The 26,894-nt window shown below is 45.5% G+C and overlaps 1 protein-coding gene across 1 annotated transcript in view; it reads left to right on the forward strand.

The window, feature by feature from the left end:
* The window catches only part of Adamts2 (ADAM metallopeptidase with thrombospondin type 1 motif 2), a 244,116-nt gene extending 228,228 nt beyond the window's left edge, over positions 1-15,888 (forward strand). Inside the window, exons 19-22 of the mRNA XM_017802958.2 lie at positions 683-890; positions 3,262-3,391; positions 4,202-4,291; positions 12,500-15,888. Coding sequence (XP_017658447.2) covers positions 683-890; positions 3,262-3,391; positions 4,202-4,291; positions 12,500-12,960 — 889 coding nt within the window. The 3' untranslated portion in view covers positions 12,961-15,888. The remainder of the gene's footprint in view (positions 1-682; positions 891-3,261; positions 3,392-4,201; positions 4,292-12,499) is intronic.
* The last annotated feature ends 11,006 nt before the right edge of the window (positions 15,889-26,894 follow it).

The raw sequence follows: 26,894 nt of genomic DNA on the forward strand, positions 1-26,894 counted from the left end.
GTAAGGTCATATGATAGAGGAAGGGATGGGATTGGACCTCCACCTCTGGGCAGCTCTGGGCATCTCCTGGGGTGTTGAGCTCTGCACCCACCACACTTCCTGCAGTCAATGGTACTGCAGGTTGAAAGGTGCACCCCACTTCAGACCATGTGCATCCTGGAAATGACAGAAAACATGAATGCTCAGATAGGGCCCGAGACTTAGAGGGCCTGGACTGGCTTCTGGCACTGTACTGGGTGTTTCCAAGCAGGAGCTCTGATCCTCAGACCCTGGGATTCCTTAGGACTACATTTCTGACACCAGATTCCTATTGCAGGGCTCAGGTGAGGGAAGATGGTTGGGTAGTGAACATGCATGGACAGAGGGCTAAGGGAGTCCACACCGCTTTTGAGATCTGCTAGGAAGGGTCCGTGACACCATCAGAAGATGAAACTGTGGTCAGGGCCAGAAACCTGAGGAGACAGACAGGTGTAGAGCCCCTCAGGCCACCAGCCCCAGAAGAGTCTCAGAAGCGGAAAGGAAGGGGGTTATCTGAGCTTTAGTTTCCTCTTCATGTCAGAGCTTCCACAGCTGCACTGTTGGGCTGCAAAGGGGAGCAGGCTGACCTCTCATTACATTACATGTTTACCAGGGCTGTGGCCAAGTGGCCTCCCTGACCGTGTGTGCTGCTCTGCCCTGGCAGGTGGGTCACAGGTGAATGGGAGCCTTGCAGCCAGAGCTGTGGGCGGACCGGCATGCAGGTACGTTCTGTGCGCTGCATCCAGCCTTTGCACAACAACACCACCCGCTCCGTGCACACCAAACACTGCAATGACCACCGGCCTGAGAGCCGCCGTGCCTGCAACCGGGAACTCTGCCCTGGGCGGTGGCGGGCTGGACCCTGGTCCCAGGTAAGCTGTCCCCTTAGTTCCATGCCCTTGACCCCAAACTGAGCTTGACTGAAATTGACGTGACCAGGGCATTACACTTTGGACACAACTCCTGCCCTCCACCCCCACCCCCACCCCCGGGCCACAGCTCAGGGAGCCACAGCCTGAATGTTCAGGGTTCTTATCAGGGAACCTTACACTTTGGACATATCTCCTGCCCCCCACCCCCACCCCCCGGCCACAGATCAGGGAGCCACAGCCTGAATGTTCAGGGTTCTCATTAGGGAATCAGCCACATGCATGATAGACCTAAGATCCCAGGGGAAAGCAGGTGTTTGCACAAATTATATCAGACTGCTGGTTGGAACTATCTGGCAAAGCTGGTACAGCCTGTCCCAAGGCCTCAAGCATGCAGAAATGTTGACACAGAACCTTCTATGACCAGGAGTTGCACAAGGGCCAGTCCTCATAACAGCCTTGCTTGGGAGTGTAAACAATCTGAGTAGCCCAGGTCTGCTTCCAGGTCCTTCCCAGGTCATGAAGCAGAGGAGGATGTTGTGGAGGGAAGGTGAGGGGTGGGGCTAGAGGGTAATGGTGATAGAGCCTTGTGCCTAGAGGGAAAGTTAAAGCAGAGACTGCCAAAGCTCCTGGGCTAGACCAGAGATGACCCAGGGGCCCTAGCCCAACACACGTTTCTCTGGGCCTTTAGCCTCTTCCAGCTAGAGAAGTGTATTAGACCATTTTCCATTACTATAATAAAGTACCTGAGGCCAGGTACCTTTTTTATTTTTAAGGTATGTGGGTAGATATGCTTTATATTCGTTCCTAGAAACTGAATTACTTTTTCCATTGTCTAAATTGTCATAGCTATACTTTTATTAGTTTTTAAGTTGACATATAAAGGTTTCATTATGACATCCTCACACAAATATGTGTCATTATATTTTATTCTAATTCGTCCTCCCCCCATTGCTCCCCACCACCACTCTTCTGAGAGTTCCTCCCTCTCCCCAAATAGCACCCCCTTCTGTGTTCATGGTACATGTATTGCCTTTCCCCTCCCCCCACATTCCTTTAGGATGCCTTTCTCCCTCTCATGGTCTTTAGTTTCATCATCTACACACACACACTTAAATCTAGGTTCCACATATGGGAGGAAGCATGCAGCCACATATATTATTTGTCTTTTGGAGTCTGACTGATTTCACTTAATATTATCTCTAGTTTTATCTATTTTCTGGCAAATGTCATGATTCCATTTTTTAGTGGCTGAATAAAACTACATTGTGTAGGGGTTGCGGAGATGGTTCAGCTGTTAAAGCACTTGCTACACAAATGTGAGGACTGGAGTTCAGATGCCCATGACCATGTAAATGTGGGTGTGGTGGCCTGCCTGTAATTCCAGATCTTAGAAGGCAGAGACAGGGGATCCCTGGAGCAAGTTGGCTAGCTAGGCTAGCCAATCTGTGAACTCTGGGTTCAACTGACAACGCCTGTCAATGAATAAGGTAGAAATCAAGGAAGACTCAGGACATCAGCTGCCAGCCTCCACATGTATGCAAATACATGTGCATATATAGGCGCCCACACACATGCAAATGCATACACACATGTACAGACACCTGTATATGTAACACATTTTTTTGTCCATTCATGTGTTGCTGGACACCTAGGCTGGCTCCGTTTCCTGGCTGTTGTGACAGTGCAGGGATGACCGTGGATGTGCAGGTGTCTGTGGCAGCATGTAGAGTCCTCTGGGGAGATGCCCAGGAGTGGTGCAGCTGGGTCATATGGAAGTTCTGTTTTTACTTTTTGGAGGAACCCCCTCACAGATTGCCATAGGGGCTGCACTGGTTCACACACCCACCAGCAGTGTATATGGGTTTTCAGGCACTACATAAAGGGTCTTCCTTAGCTCAGGTTCTGAGGGTTTAAAGTCATGATGTTGGCATCATCAACTTGGCCCTAGTAAGGATCTTATGACATATGGCACCACAGGAGCACATGGGAGAGTAATGTAACTCCGTGGAGAGGCAGGAAGCAGGGGCCCAGGTGGGGCAGAAACAGCTCCCTTTACTACCACACCAGGAAACCAAGCTTCCAACACATAAGTCTTAGAGTGACACACTCAAATAGTAACCAAACCATGGAAAGACAGGATCTAGAAGTATCAGGTCTTGCAGTTGCCCTGAGAGATAGGCATATATATATCCCAGGAAAGCCCCAGAAGATTGGGTAGCCACCACAGCTGGATGAGGTAGCCTGTAACCCCCACTCTGTCCCACATCACCCCCCATGGATCACATGCCTGGGAAGAATGGGCTCCTCCAACTCTTCAGATCCAAGGCCCAGCATAGGAGGTGACCCCTGACTGATGACTCTGCCCCTGCAGTGTTCAGTAACCTGTGGCAACGGCACCCAGGAACGGCCAGTACTCTGTCGCACCGCAGATGACAACTTCGGCGTTTGCAGGGATGAGCGGCCTGCACCGGCAAGGATCTGCAGGCTAGCACCCTGTCCCCGTAAGCCCTGTGCAGTCCCTGGCACCCAGCATGCAGAAGCCCAGGCGAGGGGAGAGGGGGACCTGGTGCAAATACAGTCTGCTCTTCCCCCAAAGTGGCTGGGCTTCTATCAGTGAGGTAGAACCTGAGCACTCCCAGCCAGAGCTGAGACTTTGCCTTGACAGAAATAGGAGCTGACATTTGACGCATGGGTGTCCTCAGTGTACACAGAGGGTAAGAGTGGTCTCAGCCCATCCCTACCTTTATGGTACTCTGTTGCCCTGGCCCTGAACTCCAAGACCTGCAGCACAGCAGGACTCCACCAGCAGAAGTGTCTTGGGCCTATGAAATGAAGACACCTGGCCCAGTGTCATGCTGTGTCACTCACTTGGTCCCCACACCACAGTTCTCTGCTACTGAGGAGGGAGTTCAGGGATTAGGGGACTCCTGGCCCCCTAGGGAGGGTGGTGTCACAATTTGTCATCCCTACCCTGGAGTTCTATTCTGTGTTCCTCTAAAACACAGGGTTTGGGCAACCAGGTGGAGAAGCCTGGGGGCAGGATGGGTGTAGAAGGTGAAGGAGCAGGGCATGGATTAGGAAGTGGCAAGGCCTGAGGTGCTCAGGTAGTTGCTGAGTCACTAAGTACAAGCTGGGTCCCAGGTTGGTTGGCAGAGAGAAAGGCAGGATTCGGGTTGAGTTATCCCAGTGGAGGAACCCAACCATCCAATTGTCCCAGGCTACAGGCTGCCTGGAGGCCAGCTGCTTTGCTCTGGGTGCATGGGGGCCCCTATTTGGTGCACTGGCAGCTGCAACACCCTTTCTCCTTCCAGGAAACCTCTCGGATCCCTCCAAGAAGAGCTACGTGGTTCAGTGGCTGTCCAGGCCCAACCCTGACTCGCCTGTCCGGAAGATCTCGTCAAGTAACCGACCCGTTTATAACTCTGCCTCTGCCCTCCAGTGCATGCCCTGCGCCTTGTGGAGCTTGCCTTGGGCTCCCCTCCTCTCTCTCTATGGAAAGCTTCCCTGACTTGCTGAGCACTCTCTCGGGTGAATCTGTTTTCTCCGGGCCTGTGTGCTCGGCCTGCTCCTCCTGAGCTTGGGCTGCCTGGTGGCAAGCGAGGGCCAGCCTCGAGGAGGCCTGGTCTGGGGATACTGGCCTCTTGTGGTGGGGCCGGGACCTGGTTTCGTGATGGCTTGTAAAGGGGCAAAGATCTGTTGTGGTACTGGAGGGGCCAGAGGCCAAAGTGCACATGTGACCACTTCACCATGGGGACTGCCTTGTGGGGCCACATCCCTCCAGGCTGAAGCTGCGGGTCAAGTCCAAGGGGAAGCCGGCCCCAGCCCCTTTCAGATGCCACCCACCATCGAGTCGAGGCCACAGGGGCCTCTGGGGCGTGTGTTTTTGCGTCTCTGCGCCGGGGTGACAGACCCCAAGTTTCCTGCAGTGTCAGGGGCTTCCCAGCCGCTGCTGCTGTTGCTGCTGCTGCCGCCCTTTGCTGAGTATGTCCTTCTGACTCGTGAAACTATGGCCTGCTTCCGTCCGGCCTTTGCATCCAACTTACATGGCCCTTGGCCCCATCCCCTGTCCTCTCAGGGGTCCAATCAGGAGGAGGAGGAGGCAGGGGGACTTTGCTGATGCACCACCACTTCCATTCTCTGTCCATTTGTTCCAATGGCCTTTTCTTGTTGTGTGCTTATGACCCGTTCAGAGGATTGAGAGAGTGAGATTGATTGATGATTGATTGATTGATTGATATGGATGTGCCTCACTACCAGTGTGAACAACTACAGAATACCTCAATTTTTATTGCTTTTTTGCTTAGAAACACTGTAGAAAATGCCTTAAAGTTGAAAGCTAACAGAATTGGCTGCTAACTCCAGCCTCAGATGAGGGATGTGGTCCAGGTAGGAGGCAGGCACCGAAGGTCTAGGGGGACCCCATCCAATTCACCCACTTTTTGCCAAGGGTAAGGTTTCCAAATCCAGATGGCCTCACTCCTTCCTCTGAGTGTGTGGAGGAACTCAGCAGGCACTCCACCCATCTCTGACAAAGGAGTCCTCTTCTGATGCCCACCTGGCCAGTGGCGCTGACTGTTGCATGGAGAAACCCCACTAGGGGCTCCCACAGCGCGGCCTTACACCCAGAGGGTGACGCACCTGGGCCCTTAGCCATGACCAATGTAGCACTCCTGCCTGACTGTCCCACCAGCCCCACCCAGCCCCAGCCACCTTCCATTTATTAATAACTTATCCCTGCTGGACCACTCAGTACCCCCTCCCAGCCTCCTCCTACTCCCCCCTGGCACTAATTACTGTTATGTAAATAATTGGTGTGTGACTACAAATTAATCCTCTCTCACGACTGTTAACTTCCAACTTTGATGAGGCAATGTAAGTGACCTGCGCGGCTGCCGATGGCACGGTATGGTCCTGGGCATTGTGCTCTCTGTCTATATGCACTTTGCTTTATCAGGGATATTTTATTAGTGTTTTGTATGTACTTAATGACGTATTATATAGGTTCTGTTGTCATTGCTTTTCTGGTGTTTTTTTTTTTTTTTCCCATGACATTAGTGTGTGCCAAAGTGACTGTGAAAACGACCTTCTAATTCTTACTGATGATGAAAAGACCTCTTGTCATGCATCCCACAAATAAACTCAATAAAAGTTCAGTTCAACTGGGAGCTTGGCTCTGGCAAGCTGGTGGCGTCTTCACCTTCATGGCGGCCAATGCTGAAGCATTCTGTGGCCTCCTGTAGCATTAATCACTTAGGTTCTGGTTTTAATGACCTCACTCCTCTCTGCCCCCTGCCTAGCATAGATATTTAGGGCCATCCTCCACTAACACATACCCAGGCAGTTTTTTCCAAACATCCACTGCACTTCACCATGGCCATGAGTGTTGAGCTGTTAGTGCCAAATGAGAGAGACTTGCAGGCCTGTCTAGATTCTCTCTACTCCTAAGAGCTGCCCAGATGGCTCCTCTCCTTGAGATCAGAGCAGGAATGTGGAGTCCAAGTCACCTCCCCTGAGCCCCCATCAGGTCACTGTCCTGGCTTGGATTGCCAGTTTATGGAGAGCAGGCACCCGTCCACCTAAGGGTTGGGGGCTGGTTCTGGGAAAGTTGGTTTGGGAGAGGCAGGGCAGACCCCTGGACAACCGGCCCGGTGGTGGTAAGGTATATATGTGTGTGTACATGTGTGCACAGCCCTGTCTACCCCTTCCTCTCAAGATCTGCCCTTGGCAGCCACAGGACCTGTGAAGTCCTCTCACCTTGCTGACAGTGATCAGGCAGTGGGTCAGAGTTCAACAGGGACCTCCTGACCTGGGGTCTGTCTGCCCTGTCCTATGGGTAGGTAGGACTCTCTCTCCATGCCCATCTGTACTAGGGAGCAATGAGAAAGTGTGAGAGACTGTGAGAAAGAACACTGAGGGGTGAACCAGCACCCTAGCAATGGGACCCAAATCAGGCCCCAGGCCCCTGTGATGTCACAATAGCTGTGGCTCGGTCTCCCACCCACCGCTCTAGTTGTTAATAAAAGGAATCATAGCCAAAGAGAAAAGGTGCCCTAAGGACAGTTATGTAACAACATTCTGTCCCTCAGTACACCTCCCCAGAGGTGAGTCAGAAGAAAGCTCCAGGCTAGCATTCCTGATGTCCCAGGGTGCACCTGCTCAGGGCACATCTGAGGCCTATGATGGAAGAGAGGGTGCCACACATTTATAAAGTAGTTTCATGACCTTTTGAATGATGAAATGGGTGTATGAACCCACCACTACTATATATATATGTGTGTGTGTGTGTGTGTGTGTGTGTGTGTGTGTGTGTGTGTATCTTTGTGTATAAATATATATTTTTTCTTCCAGAGCATAGATGGGAGATGATTTAGATTACACATAAACATGGCCCCCTGAGTGACCCTTCCTACTTTTCCTTAGCCTATGACAACCTCAAGGAGAAAGTCTTGCTTGGTGTCTACTCCACCATCTCTCACACTTTTCTTGTCTGGGACTCTTTCCCCTAGCGTTTAGTGAATTCAAATTTGACTTTAAATCTGACTTTGAGTTTTTCCTTTGTATTTGTATTTTCTCTCCATGTTTAAGGTCATCTGCCATACTTCTCTTCCATGAATCATGACAATATCAAGTTTCTTCTAAAGCAAATGTTTCATTTTAAAAAGAGTTCAAGGAAAGTATTCAGCCACTAATAATTCAGATGGAAATCAAATGCAGCCACAATTTGGGAGGAGTGCCCAGGGGACATAGGTTATGAACAATGTGTTCATTCTCAGTGGTATAGAGAGAACTAGCCGTGCTTTTAATCCCAGCACTCAGGAGGCAAAGGCAGGTAGATCTCTTGAGTTTGAGACCACCGTGGTCTACATAATGAGTCCAGGCCAGAAAGGGCTGCATAGTGAGACACTGTTTCAACAACCACAACAAAAAGCCAAGAGTTCCTGCTGATGGGGATGGTGGAAGATTAAATATCAAAAAGTCAAAATTATCTTGGGGGCCATCCTTCACTGGTCAGTGCCTGAGGACATGCAGGTCAGTACACTGGAAGAGCTGACAACTCCATCTTGGGGAGTTTTCTGGTCAGCAGTGTGGCTTAAAAATGCAGTCTTGGAGGTACTTTCAGTAGTGATCATAATCACCCCTTGAGGCCCCTGGGGCATTGCTTGCAGATGCTCAAGTCCCTCATATAAAATGGTCCAGTATACACCTCCCATACACTTCACAGCACCTCTAGATCAGGTATAGTACCCCGTACAATACAAACACGGCGCATAGCACCTCTAGATCGTATATAGTACCCAGTACAATACAAACACTGTGCACAGCACCTCTACATCAGGTATAGTACCAAGTACAATACAAACACTGTGCACAGCACCTCTAGATCGGGTATAGTACCTGCAATATATACACTGTGCACAGTACCTCTAGATTGAGTCTAGTACCCAGTATGATACAAACACTGTGCCCAGCACCTCTAGGTCATGTGTAGTACCTAGTGCAATACAAACACTGCATACACAGTTGGACTGCGTTGTTCAGATGATAACAAGAAAAGGGTCTGATTGTTCAATACAGGCACACATTTTCCCCAGATTTAGACTGTGATTAGTTAGATCCAAGGATGTGGAACTTGTGGATACAGAGAGCTGACTATATTTTGAAGTTTTTTCTAGGTTGATAATATACAAAGCTCTTAACCAGTGACTTTCAATTATTTATTCACTCATTGGCTTATTGTTTGAAAACTGAAGCAGTGCAGCTCACTGAGCAGAGGAAATCAGTCAAAGAAGTCCCCTCGGTAAGCCAAGTGGAAGGAGGGGTCCTTCCTGAGGGGACCCAGCCCTCAGAGCTCCATCAGCTGATCACTGTCTTTGAGTCAAACCTTAATCCAGGTCTTCCCTTGTCCTGGGTTCAAACAGCATTTGCTGCAAAGAACCAGACAAGTATTTTAGGCACTGGAGCCCATAGGGACTCTACCACAGCTACTCAACTCTACTGAATAGTGGGAAATCAATCAATGATGCATGAAGGAGTGCGGCTTTCAATAAATCTTTATAAAACCAGATGAAGGAATAGCTCCCTGACTTCTACAGGTAATCCTAGAATTGGCTGTTATGCTAGTCAGCTTCCAGCACTGTGACAAAATACCTGAGAGATAAGGTTATATTGCCTCATGATGTCAGGGTTTTCAGTCCATGGTCATTTGGGCCTCTGGCGGCCAGGTCATGGTGGGAACACATGGCAAAGGACACCTGTCTACTCCCTGGCAGCCAGAAAGCAAAAAGAGACAGAAGGAGCTGCTGTTCCAATATCCCTTTCAAGGTCACAACTTCAATAACCTAACTTCCTCTTGCAAAAGTTTCCACAACGCCCCCCCCCCATAGCACCAAGCCGTTAACAGTGGGCCTTTGGTGGATACTCCTCAGCCTGGTGGGAGGGAGAGTGAGCCAAGGGAAGACATAGGTAGCTGCTTAGTAACAATTTGTTGTTTGAAGGAACAGGAGAGGGCCTCACTGTGTGGAAGAAGCAGTACCTCCTGGGCTTGGCTCCTTCCTTGGCTAGAGCTTATGGGGTGTGGGTCCTGTTCAGCCAGCTCTGATTGAAAGTCCACTTGTGTCCCCAGGAGAACTTCAGTCAGCAGGTTCATACTGCTCAGCTTCAGTAGCTGCCAAAAGGAGGGAGTGGACAGAGTGGAAGTGGGAGGGGAGCAGGTGAGACTCCCCAGAGGTCCCCCACACCAACATCCCATGCAACAGCTCTGATTTTACCTCCTTCATATGCTGGAAATTCACATAACATTTTTATCCAAGGAAGACGCTATTCAGTTCTAGAACCCTGAAAACTACATCTCGGGCCCGTCCTGTTGGGTTCAGGAACCAGCCTGAGGCCGAGACATTTCCCTGAATGTGGTGAGCCTGTTTCTCCTCTCAGTTTAAGGATAGCCCGGGCTTCTCTGGAAAGGCTGCTCTGGTTTTGTCTTCAAATTGTGGAGTCTGCAGCCAGCCATGTTTCCTGTTTATTTTGGCCACTTAAATGCTTAGAGCTGTAGTTGAATCTATCTTTGGTGGTACATACCTCTGTATATTTTTTCTTGACTATAGTTTTGTTGATTTACAACCCAAAGGTTTCCTATTTTGGACTTCCTCCATTATTTTCATATACCCTTTTCATATTGATGAATGTGTTCTGTGAGTCACTTGCTTGGCTTTGGGGCTAGTCCAAATACCATCTGAGGCCCTCACTGTGTAGCTTCCAGAGTGATGGAAAAGTCAGGCTCTGGCTACTTTATCTGACAAATGGATGTGAACTTGCTAGCTGAGATGAAATGTGGGAAAGGTGTGGGACCATGAAGCCAGAGACCTGGGGAGTTTTCCCTCCTAAGAGAGGTCAGGCTTTCTGCCTAAGAGAGATGTTTCTGCTCAGTCTGAAGAACAAGAGGGGACAGCTGGAGGAAGAGAGGAGGCATGGTGTGTTCAATGCCCTGTAGCCAGAGGGACCACAGTGCTGAGCAAGGCTCTGAGGCCTGAGTGAGGCTGGAAAGGTAAGAGGGACAGGCCCCCACCTTGAAAGTAGTCAGGGGTGATGCAGGGGTCCCAAGCAGCAGGATCACTTAGTCTCATCTAAAGTTAGAGAACAGCCTCATACCTAGGGTATAGAGGAAGAGGGAGAAATAATAGACATAGGCAGATCAGAAAGGAAGCTCTTACCATGGTGCATCCCAAAGGTAAGGCTGCAAGGTCAGGCAGACGTGGGAGAGATAGAGAATCATGGACATGGATGGTCTAGAGTGTCTAGGAAGAACCACTAATGAACATATAGATAACTAGAGAGGGGGTGAGTGAATAGGAGATGGAAGGGGACACCTAACTATCTGACAACCATTCACTGGTTGAGCTTAGGTGGATGGATGATTCCCAGGCACCTTTAGGGCCTATAGGAGTTTACATGATGCAAGAGTCTAAATCTCCAATACATTGGAGTTGGTGGGTCACCAGGCTCTTAAGGGACATTGCAGCCTGGAGCAGTGACCATGTAGAACCTCTAGCCCCCAATGGGAGGAGGGTGTGCTTGTCTGTCGCTCCAGGGAGTTTCAGCAGGCCAGGATAGCCTCACATATAAATGACACTGTTGGGTCTGGGCTAGCTATGTCAGACATATCTCCCATCTCACACTTGGTCCTTTCTCTCCTCCCTCCTTCCCTCCCTACTCTTTTTTCCCAAGGCCCTTCTTCCTCCCTCCCTCCCTCCCTCTCTCAGTCTCCTCCCTTCTCTCTTTTCTTCCTTCCTTTAATTAAGAGACAAGGTCTTACTGAGGAGTAAGAGGGGAAGGGAGAACACATCCAAGGCTTGAGACATCACTGTGGAATTCTGGGTAAGACGACAGAAGTTGTGTCTGTGTGATTAAGTGAAAAAAAAGTTTGGATTAAAAAAAATAAATAGATCCTATAAGAGAAAGACCTAGAAAACAGAAGGAACTCGGGTGGAATTGCCTGAAAGGAAATCATCACTTGGAGAGAGAAGTGGGGGGAAACCACAGCTGCAGGGCGGGGACCTCTGAGCACAGCGATCAATGATTTACAGTTGGCTAGATATCTCCCATGACATGACTTGTTATTTTATACTGTGTAGAATTTGGAATCCATTTCAGTTTGGGAGTTGTGGAATGTAGTGGGAGAGAGGGGATGGAGGGTGACATTTAGAAAAAAGACTAATAAAGAGAGACAGCAAGAGAAACAAGTGACTGAATAGTTGAGCTGCAGGTAGAGCTGGGGACAGGCCAAGAAGGAAACAGCAGTGGGGGGGCAGACAGACAGACAGATAGACGAGTGGCCTCTGTAGAGAGTCTGGGCTCCCCGTGCAGGCAGGACCACGGATGCCCAGTTTCCTGGGTAGAAAGGAATGATCTGGATGGGCTGAGCATGAAGATCAGCCTCGTGATGATATTGTGTTCAGGAAGCTGTGAGGAGCCCAGAGCAGCAGTGCCATAGGCTGGATGGAGCAGTGGCAGGACAGGAGGCATTAGATAAGCTGAGGGAAGTGCTCAAAGACCTGCTCAAGTTTCAGAGAGACTAAAGGGTCTGTGCAGAAACACCCTGAGAGGTTGTATCGGAACAGGAGCATGGTGGGGCAGAGTGAGGTCACAGCTGACATGCCGTGTTGGTATTTAGGAGTTGGCTCTTTTAGGTTTAATTTTGTTATAGGTGCTACCCAGACATTGCCTTGGAGTCAAATCATGCAACAAAATTACTTTGAGGTTCCACTGAGATATCAAATGTAGAAGATCCCGATCAAGTCCTATTCTTTAAGCTGAACTTGGGATTGCTCCTAAGAACAAACTGACCTCACTTCTTTCTCAGCCTTTGAGACACACTGAAAATGCAGTGTCAGCTGGTGCTTGCTTGGAGAAGGGGAGCACTCCCAAGTGGGGGTCTGCAGATGCCACCTCGCTCAGGTGCTTGAACACTGATCACATGTACTCTCCACACAAGCTCACTGCTCTGTGCTGTCTCTGGACTCTGTCACACACCTCCTCCAGCAAGCTGTACCTTGTGGGGATACAAGTCCCCCTTACGCCGTCCTTTGGTTATTTATCCCACTTTTCTCTTTCAGAGGGCCAGTGCCAAGGCGACAAGTCAATGTTCTGTAGGATGGAAGTCTTGTCTCGCTATTGCTCCATCCCAAGCTACAACAAGCTCTGCTGCAAGTCCTGTAACCTACAAAACAACCTCACGGAAATGGAAGACGATGGGGTGGAGCCTCCGCCTGGGAAGCACAATGACATCGACGTGTTCATGCCCACACTCCCAGGACCCACTCAGGCCACCCAGGTTCAGCCTTCACCAGGGCCTCCCCTGGAGGTCCCCCTCAATGCATCCAGCATCAGCACCACTGAGGATCACCCGGAAACTAACGCTGTGGATGTCCCCTACAAGATTCATGGTCTGGATGATGAAGTCCAGTCACCTAACCTGATCCCTCAACGACCGAGTCCGTATGTAAAGACAAGGAACCAAAGGATCCAGGAGCTCATTAATGCAGTGCGGAAGAAAGAGACGCTCGGAAAGTTCTAATAAAATGGAAAGATAGCATCCATAGCTTTTATTTTTTTTTTCTTGCTTATAGAGATGTTCCGTGGGATAGCAAATCCTGTGCTGCTGGAGATGAAGCCAAAATTCCTGATTCCAAAAAGGTTTGAGAAAACAGGGAGAATGGTATAAAAGAATTTATGCAGACATGAGCATGTGACAATCAGCCTAACAGGTATGTTCAGGCCAGGAATGACCTAAATCTTGTAGTGGTGTTAGGTGCAGAGTGGACAGGCATCCAGAACAATCTCTGTCAGTGAGGAGAGACCAGGAGGGAAGACTCCAAGAGAAAAAAAAGTTTACTCCAAGTATCTGAGTAGTAGTTAAGATTCTTCCTGTGCGTGGTGACAGTGGAGAACGTTCAACACCAGTCCCTCAGGGACTATGAGGGGCATGGTGATTTATTTAACAGCTGATCAGTTGTCAGGATGGGTACAAAGAAATGGAGGTCACAAAGTCAAATACCCGCAAAGGCCAGGCAGGAGATGAGATTGAGTGTATAGTCAGTTGAGGACTTGGACCAACCTGAGAGCTACACACATCTAGAGCTGCTGGGGGCTCTAGCCATGCCTGCCACTGGGACATGGGTCCCTTCCCTGGTAGCCCTGGCCTTGTCATATGTGCACATCATACGATTCCACATTTTCCTGTGGAACTCTCAATCTTTAAAGGTTTACTCAAAATCCTTTAAGGTGGGGAGGAGGAGCATGGCCTGCCTGCTAGGTTCTAGATCCACCAGGCTGCAATCTCTGGTCTCAGTTTTAATCCTTAATGAATTATCCGGTACAGTTTAGCTATTCGGTGCTCATGATGTACTATGTTTGGGTCTTAGCTGAGCATGGGCTGCATAGCTACCTAATCAGTTCCAGGAAAGTGATGAGATTCCTGTAATGGGGGATATGAGGACAGCTCTAAACAGGAGTCATGGGCTAAAGGCAGCAAGGATCTGCCTCCTCTCCACTAGTTCTGCCTCACTTGCTGCTGCCCAGGCTTCTGGAGGAAGACCCCCAATGTTCTCCTCTGGCCAGCCTGGCCCCAGGCCCTTTCCAGAGAGGAAAGATGAAGAAAGCAGGCAACTCTGCTGGGATGACCCAGTGTATGGTCCAAGACCCAGGGCTCTCCCTTTCCGGGGATTCCAGTGCTGACTCCGGGGTGCTGAAGTGCCAGGCTCTGGGGCGTTGGGATCAGAGGATGTGTTTTTACTGTAGTCTGACCCTGGCCATCCCCATCTCAAACCTTTAAAAGTTCTAGAACCCAGCAATGCAGTGGCCTACAATGAGAGGCACAGAGTGGAAGGTGGGGAGCCCTGCTTTAGTTTGTTGGAAACTTAGATAACTCCTATTTGGAGCAAATTGATGCTTTGTAAACTAGATATGAATAGGGGAAATAAGAGGAGGGGAGTGGGGTGGACGAGAGGAAGGCGTGATCTTTGCCTCTCATGCACTGGCATTTTATGAACATGTGGCTCCAACATCCTCACATGGTATGTCCCATGGTCACATTAGCACCCTAGTTGGGTCTACCCTGACCATGAATCTGAGTCTTCTCACATGCAGGAAAGTTCTAGAGGCCTTGTGCTCTCACGTATCATGGGTCTTCGAGAACTCTTTCCTGTTGAGCCCCATTACATGGGGTGAGAAAACAGACTGAGGAGGATGATTGCCATCATGGCTGCTCTCCATTAAGTTCCCAGGTGCTGGGTGTGTTTGTTTGAATCTGTGGGAACGTGTCTGTTCGGGTGGTCTACAGAATAAGGTCAGAGAGTAGGGACCCAGCTAGATGGGTGTCTGAGATGGTGCTCAACTGTCCTCCTGGGAGGTGTCTGGTTTCCCTCCCCCAGCCCAGCCTGTACCCGTTCCTCTGCCTGCACTTTCTTCACATGCTCCTATACTGCCCCATCTCTCAAAGACCCAAACTAGAGAAGTCCTCTGATTGTCTCTCCTTGTATGTGCTTGTGAATATTTCTGCCACCCTCCCTGTCTGTAAATAGGGAGTAGAGCCCAGGGCCAGCCCTTGTTTTTGAACCAAGGGCTGCTGGGTTTTCTCATGGGCTGAAGAACTGAGCACTATTTGGGTCTGCAGTAGAATGTGCAGGAAAGTTCTTTAGTAACACCAGCCAGAGTATTACTCAGTCTAATTAACCTAAGATCTGTGGAGTGGTAACACTCCATTTTCAGATCCCAGTAAAGCAGGGCTTTATAGGATCTCCAGGTGGGACATCCCCCAGGGTACCTGTCCATTACCCAGGGGAGAAAGATGCTCTGTGGGAGATGAGGCCCCACAGGCCATTGTTGTTGCCTTGGGCCACAGACCTCCAGACCTCTCTGTAGCTAGTGGTGCTCACATGTCTCTGTCCAAGGACACAGTGTCCACTGGGCTTGGAGAAGCTGCACGTCTCCTGAGCATGAGACCGTAGGAAAGACAGGCTTAGGAACAACCTCTCAGCTCCTCTCCCAAGGTGCCCTTGGAGCCCTGCAGAAGCAAGTGGGTGTCTTCTAGATGAAGTTTCTCACATCATCTTGTTGACACCCAGACTGTCCCACATCACCCAGAACATCTCCTGAGGTACCTGGGAGCTGCTTCTCATTCTTGAGGAGAGTTGTGCTACATTTGGGGCAAACTCCTTTTTGGAAAACTCATGGAATTTCATGTATAAGCCTTGCATTGTATTTTAAGGGTTTTTCTTTTGTGGTCTGTTGTAAGTATATAAATGGTGCTCAGTATTGATGTCTTTGGCGCTCTGACTCTGCTTACTCCTGTGTGACAGGTGGCCACCACACACAGCCACCACGGTGCTCAACTTAAATCTCAAACTTTTCTTACTGACAACAGCCACCAGTGCATTTTTGTTCTGTATAACAAAATTTGGCTCCTTACTTTCATAACTTATTAAAGTGTCTGTGTTTTTGCAAATCATGACTGTGTTTGTTAACTTGACTCCACTGGCCCCATCTCCAGCCTAAATTTGGAGAAGACAGAGCTGTGTTACCTTGGAAAGGTGACCTTTCAGGGAGCCCCAGTCTCCTTAGGAAGGAGGAACTCTGAGCTGTGGCTGCTCAAGTCAGGACCCAAGATGGGCAGGAGGCATCCTCTCTCAGCTCAGACATGACATAGCCAGGAGCCCCCAACCTGACCATCACGACCCTTCCTTGCCTAAGTTTAGGGCTGCCAGGAAAAAAAAAATTAGACACAAAGCTAAATGTGAACTCCAGAGAAGCAATGAACACATTTGTAAGGAAGAGACATACTAACCATTATCTGGAATTTTTCTGGAATTCAAATTTAACTGCGGTTCCTGCATTTTTGTTCCGTTTGGTCACCCACCCTAAAAGTAGTGCTGCACCCCGAAAGAAAATGCCATCTTCTCCAGCCTTCTTACATGCTAGTGGGTGTTGGGGGAGGGGAGGGATTGCAAGGCTAAGATTTCTCTTAGGACCTACTTTTACGAGTGCTGTGAGGGGCTTTTAAAAAAATATGCAGCTGTCAGACAGCACCCTGGGCATGCCCCGTGCTTCAGAGCTTTGATTTGTCATAATCCTATCTTCACGATATCTCCCGGTCTGTTAATCTAATAGACAGCTTAATGGCTCCTGGTTCTAATTTTATTTTCTTCTGTTCTACAGTTTTGTCCATTTCTGTCTCTTATAAAATCATAAGCTGCTTTATTCTTTTGAGGGTCACTTTAGGGAAGCATGCAGATATCTAGTTGTAACTGCCCTCTTGGTGATGTCATCCTATGCTGAGTTGATTAATTTCATTTCCAGACATGTCTTGAGACTTCCCCCTGATGTTAGGAGAACTGTGTCACCGTTCTTGGGTTGAGGGGTTGCACGATGCAACTGCGCCCTCATTTTAGATTTCCCATGTCTATGTGTTCTGTGTGAGCTTTGAAGATGTATGGTTTTACAGAGGTTCACCTTTTGTTTGTTTTTCTTGTTTGAGAAAGGGTCTTACAATAGCCTTGGCTGGCCTGGAACTCGATATGTAGACCAAGCCTGCCTCTGCCTCTCACGTGCTGGGGTTATAGGTGTGCACTGCCATGCTCTGCTCAGTCTAGCACTTTTAAGCTTTCAGTAGAACCCTTTAATTCGCTCTGATGTCCTTACTGGCACCAAGGCTCTATCTTCCTTCTTATGTGCTCGCTGTCCTGGCATTGCCCTTCTTTTTTGCCTTCCTTTTGGTCAGGAGCTTTTTTCCAGTCCAATCTCATTTTAACTCTGTAAGTATGAAACTGCAGGAGGCTCTATCTTCCTTCTTATGTGCTCGCCGTCCTGGCATTGCCCTTCTTTTTTGCCTTCCTTTTGGTCAGAAGCTTTTTTCCAGTCCAATCTCATTTTAACTCTGTAAGTATGAAACTGCAGACTAATTTTCTCTCTTGTTTTAATTGTGTTCCAGAAACTTCAGCATACACTCAACTTATTGACATATTTCATTGCTCTTAACCCAGGCCTTCTTCAAACAGTGAGAATTCCCAGAGTTGCACTCAGTCCCAGCCTAATAGCTCTTGCTGCTCTTGTAGAGGACCAGGTTCAGTTGCCAGTTCCCAATACCCACATGGTAGTTCACAGCCCTCTAATTCCAGTTCCAGGGGATCTGATGCCCTCTTCTGGCACACGCAAACATACAGGAAAAACGTTCATTAAATTAGGAAAAAAGATTAAGGGAATTAGTAGCCAAAGGAAATTTAAAAGCAAAGACATACAAAATACTTGATTTTAAAATAGTTTTGAGTGGGTCTGGAGAGATGGCTCAGTGGCTAAGAGCTCTTACTGCTCTTGCAGATGACCAAGGTTCAGTTCCCAGCACCCACCCACCCATCCAGGCTCATAGCTGCCTGTCTCCAGTTCCAGGGGATCCACTACCCTCTTCTGGCTTTCTCAGGTTCCTGTACACATGTGGTGCACATAAACTCACAGAAACACACACACACACACACACACACACACACACACAAAGAAATTGAAACCAGCTCGAAAACAAACATAATTTTAAGATATAATTGACACAATAAGCTATACATATTTAGGTTTAATTGGGAAAATTTTTTGTTTATTTTTTTTAATGTGTATGAGTGTATTGCCTGCTTGTAGGCAAGTGCACCCATGTCATGCAATGCCCGCAGAGGTCAGAAGAGGCTGTCGGATCCCCTGGGACTGGAGTTACAAACAGTTCTTAGCTGCCATGTGGGTGCTGGGATTCAAACCCGGGTCTTCTGCAAGACCAGCCAGTGTTCCCAACCGCTGAAACATCTCTCCAGCCCTTTTTCTCTTTTTAAAAATTTTTTTTAATTTGAGAAAAAATTTTAAACATGTAATAAATGGAAAACCATTACTCTGCTCAAGATAGAAAACTTAGCCACAGGTTCCCCAAATTTCTTTCCACCCCTTTGCCATCTCTCCCTCCCCTTCACCTAACCCTAGGCAACCACTGGTCTCCTGTTTGTCACCACAGATTAGTATTTTTTATTGAATTTTTGCAAATTTCATACAATATATCTTGATCATATTTAGCCCCTCCCTTAGCTGCACCCTCCATAGCCCCTCACTGGATTTCATTTCATTTCAACATTTCTGTCATATATGTTAAAGTCTATCAAGCCAAGTTTGCATCCCCAAATGTCCCTCAGTGTGAGTCCATCTGCTGGAGCCTAGTCAATTTATCTACCATCACTCCCTTAAAGAAAACCAGCTCTCCCTCTCCTAGTAGTCATCAGTTACCACTAATTTATCAGCTGAGGTTTGGGCTTCTTACCCACTTCCCCATTTCTATGCTGGGTTTTTGGTTCAAGCTTACATGGGTCTTGTGCATGCTGTCACCATTACTGTAAGTTCATATGAGCTACTTCCCAGCTGCCTGAAAACCCTTGTTTCCTTGTGGTCATCCACCACCCCTGGCTCTTACTCAGTGGTCTCTAGACCCTGGGTGGCAGAGGTTTGATATAGGTGTCTTACCCAGGGACAAGCATTCTACAGTCTCTTATTCTCTGCACTCTGGCTAATTGTGGCTTTCTGGGTTAGTCGCCATCTGCTACATGAGGAAGCTTTGCTGATGAAAGTAGAGGGATGCATTAGTATTCTTTGTGCCCTGCTGGTCCGTGAGCCTTAGGTGTTGAGGTTGCATTGTAAACATGTCACTTAGGGACGGGCATCTCATGGACATTTATTCTCTGCATTTGACCAATTATGGAACCCTGTAATAGTCTCCATCTCTTGCAAAAAGAAGGGTTTTTTTGATGATTGGTAAGTACACTGGTCTGTAAATACAAGGATGCATATTTAGCATACAGTAAGAAATTCCATTAGTCTAGGGACATGACAAAAGTAGGTTTTTCTCTAGGATCTAGGATCTCTCCAACCATGTGTATTTGGCTATATTCGCAGTACCATACATGAGTTCCCTCCCATTGAGTGAGTCTTAAGTCTAATTAGACAGCTATTGATTACCCCCATGATAAAAGTACCACTATTGTACCAAGAGAGATAGTTTGCTGGGCCAGTCATTGTTGTGTTTATTAGGCTTTACAGATGTGTAGGACCATTGAATTTCTCCCTTGGCAGCTTGCATAGTATCCTCTGATATTATGAGAGCTAGTCTTCAGGGAGGAGACTTCCAGGTCAGTTCCAGCCCGATTGCTCCAAGTTCTGTGTCCAAAGTACATCCTCTCTTCAGCAATAGGGTCTTATCTTCAAGTTCTGGAAGACAATCAAGGACTGTGGCAATAGCCTGTGTTATTTTAGGAGTCTCTTGGACTGCCCTGACCAACAACTCGAAGGGAGGTTCTCCTGCCTGGCGCTGTTTCTGTTATACGGCCTTCAGCTAGTCACACGCACAGGTGTATATTTTGTATGTGTATTTTTCAGAAGGATTTTGAATAATACATTTCCCTTTAGTTTTTCACAACATCTAAGCATTATTTATCTTTCCTCTCTCTCCCCTTGTATAATCCTCTCTTTTCCCTCCCCAGTCAGAGAACCCCATTTTCCCCATTTCCCCCTTGATAACACCTATCTACCCAGCTCTCAAGCTCCTTCTATTGCTTTTATCCCCATGGTTCCTTCCCATTTTCCTGACTTCTGTGGTTACATCAGGATATATACTCACATCTAAGGATTTGGAGCTGAGATCCACAAGTGAGAGAGAACATATGTCACTTGTTTTTCTGAGTCTGTGTTACTTCACGTGGTATAACAAGCTTCTAGTTTCATCCATTTACTTGCAAATTTCATAATTTCTTTTTTCTTATGGCTGATTAGAACTCCATTGTGTAAATGTACCATATTTTCATTATCCATTCATCAGTTGAGGGACATTTAGGTTGTTTCCATTTCTTAGCTATTGTGAAAAGAGCAGCAACAAACATGGCTACACAAATATCTGTGCAGTAGGATGAGTCCTTTGGGTCTATACCAAGGAGTGGTATAACTGGATCAATTTCCTTAATTGCATTTCCTTAATCATTAAGGATGTTGAACATTTCTTTTAAAAATATTTTTTATTTATTATTTTTATTTTATATGTATGAGTGTATTGCCTCCATGTATGTCAGGGCACCCATATTGTGCAATGCTGCGGAGGTCAGAAGAAGGCTTTGGATTCCCCTGGAACTGGAGTTAAGGATGGTTTGTATCTGCCATGTGGGTGCTGGGAATCAAACCCAGGTCCTCTGCAAGAGCAGTCAGTGCTCTTAACCGCTGAGCCATCTCTCCAGCCCCAATGTTGAGCCCTTTTTAAAATGTTTCTTAGCCATCTTATTTCTTCTTTTGAGAGCTCTCTGTTCAGATCCATAGCCCATTTTTCAAATGGGTCATTTGTTTTCTTCTTTGTTTTTTGAGTTCTTTCTATATTCTGGATATTAATCTCCTGTCAGAGGTATGGCTGGTGAAGATTTCCTCCCACTCTGTGGACTTCCTCTTTTTTCAATTGGTTGTTTCCTTTGCTGTACAGAAGCTTTTTAGTTTAATGAGGTCCCATTTGCCAATTGTTGGCCACCACAAATTAGTTTTCATAAGATAGAATTAAACAACATCTATTCTGTTAAGCTATTAAGACTCACACATTATTGAGTGAATCAATAGTTCCTTCCTTTTTATTAGAGTCATATTCTACCAGTTTATCCATTCACCTGCTGATGAACATTTGGTTGCTTTGGGGTTTTGCTTCTTATAAATAAAGATCTATGAACATTTGTGCATAGGTCTTTGTAGGGCTCATGGTTTCCTTGGACAGAGACTTGGGAATGGGATGGCATGGAGTAGCAAGACCATGTGCTGAACTTCTAAGAACTGTCCGTTTGTTTAATCGTGTCATTTCCTGTTCCCAACAGCCATGTATGAGGCTTCCAGACCATCCACATTGTCACCAGCCCCTGAGGTAGCCACTTGTTCACTTTAGTTGTTCTAAAAGATATGTGGTAGTATCTTGAAGTTTAACTTTGCAGTTCCTTACTAAATAGTGTTGAACAGCCTTCTATGTCCCTATTAAAAGTATATGTTCATGTCTTATATAAATTTATATATATCTTTATCATTAAATAGATATGTAGGCAGATAGATCTTTGTCTTTGTTGAAGAGATATCTTTCAAATAACAAATTTTAAAAAATTATTTATTATTTTTATTTTATGTATATGCATGTATTGCCTGCATGGAGGTAAGTGCACCCACATCATGCAATGCCGGCGGAAGTCAGAAGAGGCTGTTGGATTTTTCACTGGGTTGTTTTCTTAGTTTTAAGATTTTTTTGTATATTATGAATACAAATTATCAAATACTTTGCAAATATTTTCTACCAGTTGTGATTGTCTTTTAATTCTCTTAACAGGTCTTTTGAAGGTCAGGATTGTAATTTTAGAACCCAGTTTATTACTTTATTCTATTATAGACCATGCTTTCCACATTATATCTAAAATATCTTTGCCTCATCTAGAGTCCCCCCAAATTTCTCCTATGTTTCATTCTAGAAGTTCTGCATTTGTAAGTTTTACACTTACATCCCTGAAATATTTTGAGTTAAATTTTATATAGGAAACGGAACATGAATCCAAGTTTCTCTTTTGGTATCCAGACATCCAAACATCAAGGCCTCATTAGTTGAGACTGACTTTTCTCCACAAAGTTGCTGAGGGTCATAAAGATTTCCTTTGTGACCTCTTTTTTAACTAAGAGTTTAATTTTAGTACTTACATTTAGATCTACAGTCCGTTTTTATTTAGTTTTGCATAGTTTTAATTCAGCTTTTTGATATACACCTGTCATTTGTTTGATCATTTAGTGAAAATAAAGGCTCATTTGTTGAAAAGATTGCCTTGTTCCTTTGATATTAACTTGGCATGCTTGTCAAAGCTCAAGTGATCACCGATGTAAGAAGCTGTGAATGAGCAGAACACCATTTATCTGCGTCTTTCCTCACACTCTTATTAAACCATTTTGACTAGAGTTGCTTTACTAAGTTTGAAATCAGGAAGCATCTTTTGATTTTTTTTTTCCTTTTAAAAAATTATGTTGGCTATTCTTCATCTTTTGCATTTCCATATGAATTTTTTTCATCAACCTGTCAATTCTACAAATAAGGCCTCCTGGAATCCAAGAGGAATCACATTTGATCTGCAAATCAGTTTTGAAACAATGGACACCGAGACAGTACCGTCTTCTCATGCATGGATGTAGATACTCACTGTTTAGTTCTGTCCTCTTCGGTTTCTCAGCATGTTTTGGAGTCTTCAACATGTGCCTCATACATTGTTATTAAACTTACTTCTAAGCATCATATCCTTTTTGTCGCCATTTTGAGTAAAACCTTTATTTTCAGAAAAAGTCGGCCAATTTTTAAATTACACTGATTTTTCTTAAACCTATTTTATTTTATTATTTTATTTCGGTCTTTTTGAGACAGGGTTTCCCAGCTAGCCTGGAACTCACTATGTAGACCAGGCTGGCCTTGAACTCACAGAGATCCACCTGCCTCTGCTTCCCGAGTGCTGGGATTAAAGGCATGTGCCTCCACGCCCGGCAGACATCTTTATTTTGTACAATAGAATTTTTGAGGATCTCATACATGAGTGCTGTATTTGTATCATCTGCAGTCCTCGCTCTTCCCTCAAACTCTCCATGTTCCTTATATACCCTCTCAAGTTTGTAACCTCTTAATTAATTACAAATTAGATTTATAGAAAAATTTTTTATTTCATTTGTGGTTTCTTCTTTGACCCATGGATTATTTTAAAGTACTTATTTTTAATTTTCAAAAGATTTGGGTGACTACTAATTTTTTTCAGTTGATGGATTCTAAAAATCGTAAGAGTTAAAAAGACATATTTTGTATTATTTTAGTCCCTTTAAATACACTGTGATTTTTTTTAATGGCCAAGCATTTGGTCTGCCTAGAGTTCACGAGTGTTTGGAAAAATGTGCTCCTACTGTTGGCTACAGTGTCTACAGAACACCATAGGCCAAGCTGATAAGATTTTAGTGGCTGTGATTTTTTTCTGAGTCATAATTCCCACCCTAATGTGTGCTATTTGATGCACGCTATTTCAAGAACTGTTTTCTTTCCTGTTACCAACAGGGATGTTTGGTTTGAAACCTAATCTGAAAATTCTAGAACTTATCAAATTTTAACTTTTGTATATTTCTAACATTGGGCTAAGAACCATTTCCAATAATGCTTAAAAAAGCAAGATATGGGCTTTTGAAGTTCAGCAAAAATATTATTGGATGAAGACGATAACAAGGCTGGGGAGATGGCTGCCTGTAAAACACGAAGACCCAGCTTCAATACCCAGAATGCATGCAAAACCATGTAAAAATCTAGGTATAGCGGTTTGCCTTTGTGATTTGGGTTTGGGAGAGGCAGAAACAGACAGATTTCCAGGGTTCACTAGTCAGCCAGCCTAGCCAAATTGTCAATTCCCAGGCCAGTAAGAAACCCTGTCTCAAAAAATAAGATAAATGTCTCCTCAGGAACACCAACCAAGGTTGACTCTAACCTCCATATGCATGCATGCACACACATTACACACACACACACACACACACACACACACTGATAACCATATAAATATCATGACATAAAAGTTAAATAAATCTGGTTATTGTAACAAAAGTTGCCATAACCTCAAAGAGAAATTGATAAGGCCTCTATTCTGGAGAGAAAGTTTAAGTCTCTCAGCGACTAACTGATTGGAAGAAAAAACAATCATATGCAGAAGATTTGAACAAAACAGTAAGCAAGCTTGGTCTAAATACCTCTGTCCCCAACAAATGAACAATGTACATTCATTTCAAACATATGAAAATACTTATAAAACTGATAATGTTAGGCAACTATGGAAACATAACAAAGCAATAATTAGTGTAAATTTAACTACATGCAATTAAATTAGACATCAATATCTAAAACAGATTTTAATTGGAGAACAGATATTGGATATTTAAAAACATCACACTTCTAAATAGCTCAGGGGTAAAAAAGAAAAAGTCCACTTTGAAAATTGGGAAATAGTTATAAGTGAATTCCATGTAGCAAAACTTGTGAAATTCAGTTAAAAATCAAAGGGGAAGCCGGGCATGGTGGCACACAGAGGCAGAGGCAGGTGGATCTCTGTGAGTTCGAGGCCAGCCTGGTCTCCATGGTGAATCCAGGACAGCTGGGGCCACAGGGAGACCCTGTCTCAAAAAGACCAAAAAAAATCAAAGGGGAAAGGAGAATAATGGAACAGGAAGTGTAAGTGGAGTTGGGGATGGGAGGGCAGGGTAGAGGAGGAAGGATGGGGAGGGTAACTAGCACTATAGCCCCTTCCTTTGAAAATGCCATACGAAACCTACTGTAGACACTTCCTAAAATACATACACATATATAAAAGGAATTTAAGTGGATTTACCCCATAAGCAGGGGACAATGCCTTGCTCAGATGCCACAGGCTTTCAAATAAAAAGCCCAGTACCAGTTATGGGTTACCTCTTTTGGAACTGTTGGTCAGTAGTGTCCCAAAGACCAGCCCCTGACATTGCAGGTTATTGCCATGGCTCTTGGTTATCTTCCAGAACTTGATCTGAAGACACCACATACCTGAATCACAGGGCATGGACAAATCAAGCTGCTACTGACCCAGAAGCTTCATCCTTGCTGGCTAGCTTTCACAGTGCTGCAGGACTCTATTCACACAACCTAAGAAGAGTCATCAACAGTTATACTCAGCTGTGGCAGCTTCAAGTTACAATAATGGCTGGCCTGGCAATATATGCCCACTGATGTAATGGCGGCATGAATGTTACAGAAGTAACCTACTTTCCGATTGACTTTAACGCCCACTCCACAAGAGCAAACCCATGTCCAGTACCATTAACTGGCCAAAAATCTATGGCTGGCTAAGCCAAAGGCTCTAGGAGAGAACTGACTACTATTATTCTGCTGAACAGATATAGCCATGAATGTACCCTAAGTTCCCAGCTTTACACCCGTAGATTAGAGCATCTCTTGGTCCTCATCAGAGAGGTTTCTTTTTGCAGTAGATGGTGATTAATACAGAGACCCACAAGTTAATGTGCAGAGATTAAGAGACCATAGAGTGCTTAGCTCTAAATAAAGCATCTATATAGCATCTTGTCCCTCCAGGGCTGAAGGATCATCTTGGAAGAGAAGGTGGAAAGATTGTGAGAGCCAGAAAGAGCAGATGTCTGTAGAAAACATTATTTGTTGGATATGACAATGCTGTTGCACATATGAGCTCACAATGGCTAAACCTGCATGCCCAAGACTTGTACAAGATCAAACCAGCCAAAATCCCAGCATAAAAGAGAGAGGGAGGGGTTCATGAAGTCCCACCCCTAGCTAAGGAGCTATTGGCAAACGATGGCTTCTCAGGGAGGTGGGTGGGGAGAGTCACTTTTCTTCAGGGATTCAGGCCCTGAGAGGCTACCCATGCTCCAGTAGATGGTCCCACACCCGTGCACAGACAGGCAGCGCTAAATGTACTAAGTGGATAGTAAAAAAAAATAGAACACGAAGTTGGGAGGGGAAAGTGGTGTGGGAGATAGGGGAAGAATAGGAGTGGAGAGAATTGGAAGTGGCTTTGATAAAAACACAGTATATGCATGTATAAATATTAAATTCTAAATAAAATAAAATTTTAATTAAAAATAAATGTGCTGGAAAAAGGAGCCTGGAAGTACTTGATTGCAAAAATTAGGAAATAAAGTTTGAAAATTAATGAACTGCATAACAGAACAAATCCAAAGAAATTAGCAAGGAATAAGTTGCCAAGGTTGTAAGAGTGAAATTAATTTTAGAAAATTCACATGTAAAAGAAACTAAAAGCTAATTCCTTATTTATCAATTCTTAGTGGTACTGATGAGCAAATAAAAATTCATAAATGAACAATTTTAAGAATAAAAGCAGAACTTAACTATTAAAATTAGAAATAAAAAGCTAATGAATATTTTAAATAAATTGGAGTTTCACATTAAACCAAATGAACCAACTGCTGTGCTGGAAATAATGGTAACAAACCAAAGGCTGTGGGTGAGAGCATTTACCAGACCAGAGCAGATGTAAGAAAGATTTTTTAAAACTTTAATAAATAAAATTGGTTGCAAAGAGAGACAAAGGCACAGCAGGTAAATTCTCAGAGTGACTGACCTCAATGGGGACAGAAGTTATTTTATAACAGTTAAGGCAAATTACTTGGTCTTAGCTCCTGTATGGGGTTCATATCTAGATAGGTAAGTGGACATCTCACTGTCTTGTTAAGAAGTAATTTTCATGGAAACAATTGTCTGTCTTGAGATTAGCCATTTAGGGTAAAGCACCATGGGTCATTAAAGATTAGACTCTAAATGCCTATGCTGTACCCCATTATCCAAGGTATAAAATATAAGAACATCCACTCTTTGGGATCCAGATTTTGAGACTTAAGTCTTCT

This window comes from Nannospalax galili, unplaced genomic scaffold (assembly GCF_000622305.1).
Source record: "Nannospalax galili isolate Female #2095 unplaced genomic scaffold, S.galili_v1.0 scaffold1206, whole genome shotgun sequence".
NCBI lineage: Eukaryota > Metazoa > Chordata > Mammalia > Rodentia > Spalacidae > Nannospalax > Nannospalax galili.